The 9,579-nt window shown below is 51.3% G+C and overlaps 1 protein-coding gene across 3 annotated transcripts; it reads left to right on the forward strand.

The window, feature by feature from the left end:
• The first annotated feature begins 2,557 nt into the window (after positions 1–2,557).
• Positions 2,558–9,579, forward strand: GJB1 (gap junction protein beta 1). Of its 3 annotated transcripts, none has more exons than XM_014837700.3 (2): positions 2,558–2,705; positions 7,804–9,579. In XM_014837700.3, the coding sequence occupies exon 2, from the start codon at positions 7,820–7,822 to the stop codon at positions 8,669–8,671; it is 852 nt and encodes a 283-aa protein (XP_014693186.1). In that variant the 5' UTR covers positions 2,558–2,705; positions 7,804–7,819; the 3' UTR covers positions 8,672–9,579. The 3 variants fall into 3 exon arrangements, with proteins under 3 accessions (XP_014693186.1, XP_014693187.1, XP_070358680.1); XM_014837701.3 differs by lacking the exon at positions 2,558–2,705 and adding an exon at positions 7,297–7,445; XM_070502579.1 differs by lacking the exon at positions 2,558–2,705 and adding an exon at positions 7,392–7,606.

Raw genomic sequence — 9,579 nt, forward strand, 5'->3', positions numbered from 1 at the left:
GTTTGAGCCGTGCTGGAGATGGCAGGCTTATGTTTAGGGCCTCTTATCTTGTATGTTTCAAGGTCTAACGAAGATCTCCCTGAGTGAATCTGAGGAAGTAAGCAAGCTGATGTAAAATTTTAAAATATTACCCCAAAATGTCCATTGTAAGAAGAACGTCTGCTTAAGATTCAAGGCAGAAGCTGATTTTAGCTGGTTACCAGGAGCAAATGGATTTCCACTGCTCGTTGTAGTACAGTTTTCCTCCTCTCCATTTCCCTCCCCTCTTTTCCCTCACGTGCTCTCCCTCCTCTCTCCTTGCCTTCTCTCTCTCTCTCTCTCAATCTATCTCTCTCTCTCTCTCTCTCTCTCTCTCTCTCTCTCTCTCGCAGCAGCACCCCATCCAGAAGATATGTTCAAGTCACAGTAAACAGCAGAGGACAAGTAGATTCTAGCAACGGTATTTTTCATACAGCTACAAACTACTCAAATAGACTTTCTGACCTGCAAGCGCTCTGAAGAAACTCTGCCAGAACTCCAAGGAACAATGAGTACACACTGATGTCGACCTGCAGTTTCCCTTCCCAGGAGTTCAGTATAGGAGCTCTCTCTTCTGGTCAAACAGGTCTGCCCACCATTCCCGGAGCACATCTCACAGCTTCCTGTCACCTGGAATGCTTGGCTTCTCCATTTCCTTTATGACCTATGTCCACCTCTGCCTCTTCCATTAAACCTTCCCTTTTCTCCTACATCTGAACGCCCTCTGGCATCTCATATCTACATATGGCATTTAGGACATACTCCCTTGTTGTAGGTACTTGGGTACATGTCTCATCTCTCCTGCTAGCTTAGAATCTTCTAGAGTCAGGGACCGGTTCCTACTCAGATTCTCAGTGGGACCTGTAGAGCTCATCAGCTGTGATGTACTGGTTAAGTGAACAAGTTCTCGAGCCAGACTGCCTGGGTTCAAATCTAGCTTTGTTACTTTCTAGCTGAGTGCCCTCAGTAATGTCACTTAACTTCTGTATGCCTTAATTCCCCTGTGACATGGGAATATTAACAATGCCTATTTCATAGGCTTATGCTGAGGATCAAAGAAAGCAATACTTGCAAAGGACTTTGAATGTTGCCTCTCACGCATTAAGTGCTCAAGAAATGCTACTCCTCTTTATCTACTCCAACCTGTACTCTCAGCAGGAATAGCCAAGTGCCAAAGAACGGCATTCAGCCTGTCCCCCATGGTGTCTAGCTCAGTTATACCTTATACCAAATTTACCAGACACTCACTAAAGGAATTCCCTACTTGACTTTAAATGCCCTTCATACCCTGAGCCCCTTAGCTGACTGACGGTATCTTCCACAGCCACCCAACACAGTCCTGTCTCCCTTCTGTCTCCCAGACATGCCCTGCTCATTCCTACCTCTCTCTGTGCCTTGACTCACCCTGTTCCTCCTCCCTGGAATGCTAGCTCTACCCATCCCCTTTCCAACTCCCATCCGTCCTTTAATTCACTCAAGCCTCGCCTCCTCTAGGAAGCCTTCCCTGATTACTTCAGTTTACTCTAGATTCCCCTTCTTTGAAGTCCCTCAGAACCGCATAACTGAACATACGCTGACATTTTTCATGGCAGCTTCTTGAGTCTTGGTCTTGTCTCCCCAGGAAGTTGGTAAATTCCTTAAGAACAGTTGAGATGTTTTTCCCTCCTCTGCCGCCTGCCCCCAGCATGGATTCAGTACTGGGTACCCAATAGGTGTCCAGTAAAGACTTATCGATTGATGTATGCATATGCCTGGGTTTAGCCAAGAAAAGCTGAGGCTCTGGTTCTCGTTCTGGCGGTGAGCTCAGGCTGGGGTGAAGAGCAGGAGGCAGGGAACAAGTTTCTGCTAACTTTGCTTATTTCTTCACTGCCATGCAGGCCACAGAATTAGCAGGGCCTTCAGGTAAGTCCTCTTTCAAACTAGACTGATCTCTCAGTTAATGGTTGACATTCTCTGTTTACCTTAATGATTGCCAAGATCTGTTGCTGCACATGGCACACTTTGTGGTTCAACTGTCTTGGCCCCGAGGGTAGAAGGCAAGTTTTGAAGACATTTTAGGGTTCCGGGATGGGACTGGAAATACTCTTGTCCATCCCCAGCCACTCAGGACGTGGACAATAAGCAGAGGGCCAAAGAGCACCGTGGTACTGCCATACGGGTGGGAAGCACTGCCATCACCCACTTTGACCTCAGGTGCCAGGACGCACTGCCCATGGCTTTTTTCTCCTCATAGTCATATCGTTTTAGAGGCTGGGAGCTGTAAGGAATGGAAGGGATGGTACCCAGTGCAGGAGCCCTCTCTGTAGCTTGCCCACACATTGGGTCTACCTGTGGCCAGGGGGTAGGGAAAGGCTGAGGGTTGTTGATGAACCCAGGTCCAGTGTCCCAGACGGGCTAAACATGGGTGACAATGATGCCTCGCTTCCTCTGGGACAAGGCAGTAACTCCAGGCTATGTGATTTGTCTCTCCAAACCCATTGGGAGCTCAGGGGATCAATCTTATTTAATGATTGTGTGTGGGAGGAGGTGGGGCTGGTTAATGTTTGTCTGGTTCCTCTTGGGCTGTGGGCCATATCTGGCTCTGGCCCTGGGTTCTTTGTCCCTCCCCTGGGCTGGGCTGACAGTACCTAGTGGCATAGTGCAGACACGCCTGCAGACATTCCCTGGGAAAGGGCAGCAGCAGCCAGGTGAGGAAGCTGGAGGCCGAGGGAGGTGGGCCAGAGGGGCTGGTGTGGCACAGGGGGACAGAAATGGGGGTTGGGGAGAGGCTCGGGTCTTGCCTTCTCTTGTGGCTCTATGTGGTTCAGCATTCAGCCACATAGATCTCTTCTGTGCTTCCCTGCGAGCTGGGGTGAGGCCCCTCCTGCCAGGTGCCAGGCTTGCTTAGCTTCTCTCTGTATCCCCCAACTCTTATCCTCCAGGCTCACAGTTGCTTCTCCTCTCACTCTTTTTTCCCAGTCAGGGACTCCTCTCATTCCCACAAGGCCGAATTCCCAGAAAGACTCAAGGGACCCCCTAGGTGCAGGGTGGCCAACTTCGTCTCTTTCAGACATTTCCTGCTACAGAAGGTTAGGGGCCGGTGGGACCCTTGGGCACTGGCAGGTGCTGTTTTCTGTCCAGATTAGAAGGTAAACGAGGCATGCAACCAACATGGGGGCTACAGGCAGATGAATACAGTGCACTCAGCAGGCGCAGAGGGCAAGCCAACAGGGCCGAGATTTGGGAGCATGCATTTCCATTTTCCTAAGGGAGGTAGGCAGACTCAAATCGAGATTGGAATAACTGACGATTTGGAGATGTAAAGGAGGGGTGGCCCCCCAGCTGCTTGAAAGTTGTTCCAGCTGTTGGGAATGGCAAGGCAGAATGCATGGACTTAGAAAATGTGATAAGGAGAGAAGCATACAGACAAGAGGGGTTTGAGTGGAGACAAGCATAGATGAGGATGCGGCAGAGCAATGGGGAAGGGCCCCAGGCTTTGGTGAGGGGCCAACACGAGTCCTAATCTGAGCTCCAGCACTTGCTTACCAGCTGTATGATAAGTTACTCAGCTTTCTTGAGCCTCCGCTGCCTCACCTGTGAATTGAAGAGAATAACTCACAGCTCAGAGGGTTGTTGTGAGGACGAGAGCTAATGAACATACAGTTCCCAGCACATAGTGGGCATTCTATAAATGGTGGCTGTTATAATAAGCCTAAGCAGAGAGCAACAGGAAGTCAGATAGCCGATGGAGGAGTAAGAGGGTGTAGTCCAAACAGTGAGTCAGGGAGCTGACATTAGCAGGAGAGATCTACGAAAAGAGCATGGCAGAGCAAGAGAAGGAGAACATTAGGAGGGGCTAGACTGGCCCTGACCCAAATCTGGCCACAGAATACATATGGCAGGGTGGAGAGGACAAACGACTGAGGTGCTGTGGAACCACAGGGTGGAGGCTGGGAAGAGGAAGAGGGCTGGAGGGATTTGGCCTTAGCCACGCCAAACTGATGAAGGCAGCCCGAAATTCACAAGGAAATGTCAAAGAAAGCTCCCTGTCCTTTCCTGGCCAGAGGCTGCCTGTGACATGGGGGAGGGAGTGTGGAGTCTGAGGCTGAATGTAACCTCATCCAGCCCAGCTGGGCCTTTCTTCTCCAAACCAAAAAAACACAAGGATTTCCTGTGGTTGGAAGGAAGGACAAGGAAGGGTTGGGGCAGAAAGAGTGAGACAGACTTGATGAACATGTGTGAGTGTGTGCATGTGTGTGTGTGCACACGCGAGCACACGTGGACAGAGTATAAGTTTTTGAGTTGTGGGCCTGGTCTCAGAATGCAAAGTCCTTAAAGGAAGAGAGGCCGCCAAAGGCAGTACAATGTAAAAAGGCTCTGAGGTCAGAAGAAAATGCTAATTTGAAACTTTACCATTTAGCAGCAGTGCAGGTGCCATTGAGGCAAGTTATTTAACCTCTCTGAGCCTCAACTTCCTTGTCTGAAAAATGGGGATGATATTACAGGACTGTTGTAAGGACTAAGTGCGATCTCCTGGTTTTGAACTGTGCTTGAGCGCCTGGGCGAGTCTGAATCTGAGGACAAGGCCAGAGCCTGACACGGCCAGAGAAGTCTTGTCTAATTAAACATGAGCGCAAAACACGCCTGGAGCAACACAGCGTGTATCAATACCTGGACTTTAACCCAAAGTCACAAAAACTGTTTGAATTTCAAAATCAGGTCACTCCCCTGGATGTTTTCAAAATGAAACCCTTGAGGTACTGATGTTGATGTAGGGATCAGCTCTCCTTCCAAAGGCGAGAGCAAAAACTGAGATCCCAGTGCCCACACAAGGGCCCTTAGGGGGCCCAAAGGGAGCTACTGGCTACGTCCCAGAGGGCTCTAGAAGATGAGAGGCGGAGAGCTATAAGAACCTAGAAACTCGGGAGGCCAGGCTGTCTGTGGGGCACCCTTCAGGGGCAGAGAGAAGAGAACAGCTGAAGTTTGCTTTGGAGTTTGAGGGAGCAGCCTGAGAAAGGTAAGGATGGGAAAACAAAACCAATCAGGAGGCCATGGAAAGCCCTGGAAGGAAGGAGACGAAAGAGCTGTCAGCTGATGGGAAAGGGGAGAAGGGGCTAGAGGAGAATAAAAGCCAGATCAGTTATGAATCTCCCTGTTTCTAAAAACACTCATAGAAAGAAAAACTACAATTCCAGCCAAGTCAGTAGAGCTTACAGGAAAGAGTATGGGCTCTGGAGTCAGCTCGGCCTGGCTCAAATCCCAGCTCTGTCACGTACTCACTGTGCAACCCTTGTGACCCTTGGACAAGTCCCTTCACCTTTCTTTACCTCAGTTTCCTCATCTGTGATGTGAGGATTGAAAATAACACCTACCCCATGGGGTTGCTGTGAGATTTACACGAGCCAGTGCACATGCAAGGGCCTGGCACACAACAGGTGCTCGGTAAATGGTTCTTCTTAATAATGCTCCTTGACTGCCTGTTTTTGAATCTAACGTGTCTCGCCGGATGAAGCATCCCTTTCCAGCTAACCATGGTGCTCTACATTCAGAGTCCCAGGCTTGGGAGAAGGGGCCTCCATGTTCCTGCTTCCCCTCCCTGGTTCAGGCCCACAGCATGAACTCATTAAGGCTTTTTTTTTTTTAAGCTAAATGAAGAAACCTTGTTTTGAGAGGTAATCTACGTCCTATGGACCATCCCTTTGTCCCCTAGTTTCTTTCATCTCATTCCCCAACTTTCCCAGTTGCTAATACCCTACCCCCTCACCCTACACCAGAGAGAGCCACCCAGAACTGGATATGGGACTTCCGCCACAAGCACTGCCCCTGCACTGGGGGCAGGAAATGCTCTGCATTTCCTACCAGTCCAGGCCTGTGTGTTCTCTTCACATCCAGTTCCCCACTTCCAGCGTGATCTCCTTACAACTTAATGGCAGCAGTGGTGGGAGGTAGGGGGAGGCCTTCTTTGCCTGCCCAAGGGAGAGAGGGGCCTTTCTTCCCTAGAGCCACTGGCAAGCTCAGGAAATGAGGAGGTTACAACATACACTTGATGTTGGGGGCAGGACAGCAACGGAACAGTCTATTCTATCTCAGACAGGCACTATAGGTCGACAACAGCATTGGGAAGAAGAGTGATACTGAGTTTGGCAGACCACTTAGTCCCCTAAAGCAACATTGTTTTCTCTTCCTGATAAGGTTCTTGCTTCGGTTGATCACCAACTATGAAACTTGAGCTGGGCTGGGAACTTTTGCAGGTTGCTTCGTTTAACTTCACGATAACCCTGGGTATGAAGCCCATTGACAGATGAGCAAGCAAGCTCAGAGAAGTTCCACAACCAGCCCAAGGTCGTGTTAGGTGAAGAACCAGGAATCAAACCCAAAGCTGTGTGACTCGTACCTAGTCCATCTTCTGACTAATCTTCTGTTTGCTTGGTTAACTTTCCTTTCTCCTGCCGGCTTGTACTCACCATGTGCCCACTTGTCCACCCTCGGTATGTGTGCCCTTTCCTGAAGCTCAAGGACGGATGGTCAGGGTTTGCTCCATGACACTGGAGTTAGAATGTGCTCACGGGTCACATGTTTCTTGTGCTTTTCAGGGTAGCCTCAGCCTTTGCTTTTGCTGCTGTTGTTGTTAGTGTTAGTATTATTACCACTATTATTAATGGCTAGCCTTTGTTTTTGCTGACACTATCTGCAAAAGCACAAGGAGCATGCTGGGGAAAGAGTTTAGCCTTTTGCTTCATATACTTCTGTGTTCTCCTACTCTAGCACTTCCCAGCTGTGTGAACTTGAGTGAGTTATTACTTATGTGAGCTTCAGCTTCCTCACCCGAAAAGACTAGGGTAACAGTCCTTAGAGGTTTGTTAAGTGAGTCAAAAGAAAGAAGGTACGGGAAAACGCTTAACGCAGTTCCTGGCTCCATCCACACGAGCTCCCTTTCCTCTCCTCTAGCTCACCCATACCCTGGAGGGGATCTAAGCCTAGGAAAAATCCTGCTGCCCTTCAGTTTCTAGTAGGGTCATGGGGGAGGGCCTCAGCCCAGAGCCTCCCGATCCCCAGGTGTCCCCTCTTACATGCACCTGTCTTTGTCCCATCTCTCCCCACCCCCGCCGTGGCCATTCTTCTGGTGGGGCTATGGGGCCGGTGCGGCGATGGACCGGGCGGGCACAGAACAGGTGGGTGCAGGCTGGGTGTCCGGCGCTGGGACACAAGTGCTCTGTGTGTAGGGTGGGCGGAAGTCAGGGCGTTTGATCTGAATTCTAAAGGGCGTTGTTCAGAGCCCCACAAAGGTCCCATTGTGCAGACACTGGGTATAAAGCAGCATATGACTCCCCAGCACCGGGCGGCGATGAATTGGGACGCAGGCGCGGACCCAGGGACCACTCCCCCTGCACAGACATGAGACCATAGGGGACCTGTCTGGGTGGCCTCAGGGATAGGCGCTCCCCAAGGTAATGGGGCTTTGTTGGGTTTGCCCCAGGTCCAGATTTAAGGAGCTGGGGGCTGGGGAGCTAAAGAGGATGGCTGATGGCAGAACAAGATGGGCCTGGCAGAGAAAGGGGCTGGAGAGGAAAGAATCTTGGACGAAAGCAAAGAAGGGAGATCAAGCTAAGTGAGTGAGGAGGAGGAGGAGGAGGAGGAGGAGAGGCTGGCAGGGAGATGGGTGATGAGGAAAGCTATGACTTCCCTTCTTCCTTTCCTGTCACTGGCTCTTGGAAGGGGTGGGGGAGGGGGCTGTCTGCAGTGTTATGGTGCCCGGCTTTCTGCCCCAGCTTTCTGACAGCTTGCTTTGTGGCTCATGTTTTGCAGGTGTGAATGAGGCAGGATGAACTGGACAGGTTTGTACACCTTGCTCAGTGGCGTGAACCGGCATTCTACTGCCATTGGCCGAGTATGGCTCTCGGTCATCTTCATCTTCAGAATCATGGTGCTGGTGGTGGCTGCAGAGAGCGTGTGGGGTGATGAGAAGTCTTCCTTCATCTGCAACACCCTCCAGCCCGGCTGCAACAGCGTCTGCTACGACCACTTTTTCCCCATTTCCCATGTGCGTCTGTGGTCTCTGCAGCTCATCTTGGTTTCCACCCCAGCTCTCCTTGTGGCCATGCACGTGGCTCACCAGCAGCACATAGAAAAGAAAATGCTTCGACTTGAGGGTCATGGGGACCCCATACACCTGGAGGAGGTGAAGAGGCACAAGGTCCACATCTCAGGGACACTGTGGTGGACCTATGTCATCAGTGTGGTCTTCCGGCTGCTGTTCGAGGCTGCCTTCATGTATGTCTTTTATCTGCTCTACCCTGGCTATGCCATGGTGCGACTTGTCAAGTGTGATGCCTACCCCTGCCCCAACACAGTGGACTGCTTCGTGTCCCGTCCCACCGAGAAAACCGTCTTCACCGTCTTTATGCTGGCCGCCTCTGGCATCTGTATCATCCTCAACGTGGCCGAGGTGGTGTACCTCATCATCCGGGCCTGTGCCCGCCGGGCCCAGCGCCGCTCCAATCCACCCTCTCGCAAGGGCTCGGGCTTTGGCCATCGCCTCTCACCTGAATACAAGCAGAATGAGATCAACAAGCTGCTGAGTGAGCAGGACGGCTCCCTGAAAGACATACTGCGCCGCAGCCCTGGCACTGGGGCCGGGCTGGCTGAGAAGAGCGACCGCTGCTCGGCCTGCTGATGCCACATACCAGGCAACCTCCCATCCTGCCCCCCACCCTGCCCTGGGCCTGCCCCTCCTTCTCCCCTGCCGTTGCACAGGCCTCTGCCTGCTAGGGATTGCTGGATCGAAACCTTCCCTCTCTCCCTACTTCCCTTCCTCCTAGGGCCTTCTGTCTAAGGGGCTGAAGGGATGGGGAGCTGGAGGCCACCCACACCAGTGCTCAAGGTTATTGGGGGTGTGGGCAGCTCTTGTTGCCTGAACCCCTTCCTCTTCCCCCTCCCTCTCCCTGGGACCACTGAGGCAAGAGATAGGATGCTCTAACAGCATCTCCAATTATGAAACTAATCTTAACCCTGTGCTGTCAGATACCCTATTTCTGGAGTCACATCAGTGGGGAGGGATGTGGGCAAGTGCAGTGGAGGGAGGGTGCTGTGGACATGTGGGTGGAGAAGGGAGGGTAGCAAGAAAAGGAGGAACAGCACTTGCCGGCCACAAGGAAAAGGAGGACATGTCTGGGGTAGAGGAGTTAGGGAGGGCGAAGCAGGCAGATAATGTGGAGCGGGGGTTGGTCGGGGCTGTCTTTGCCTCTAGTCCTCAAGGCCTCTCTCTGCCTGAAATGTTACACATTAAACAGGATTTTACAGTAAACGAAGAGGTGGCTTGCGTGTTTGTCAAGTTCTTTCCCCCTGCAACCTCTGACCTCTCCTTGGATGAGCTGGCCTTGGCTTTTTGCTGATCAAGAAAGGAATGGGCAAAAAAAAAAAAAATAGCTATTTGAGTAGCTGAAGGTGCAAATGAGGAACCATTGCCCTCCTGGCCTGGCCAAACCAGACCCTGAGCCGTTCTCGCCTGTTTTTGTTGTTTTGGTTTTCGGTTTGGTTTTTTCCTTTCTTTCATTTTATAATAACAGCTTTATTGGGATCTAA

This window comes from Equus asinus, chromosome X (genome assembly GCF_041296235.1).
Source record: "Equus asinus isolate D_3611 breed Donkey chromosome X, EquAss-T2T_v2, whole genome shotgun sequence".
NCBI classification, from domain to species: Eukaryota; Metazoa; Chordata; class Mammalia; order Perissodactyla; family Equidae; genus Equus; species Equus asinus.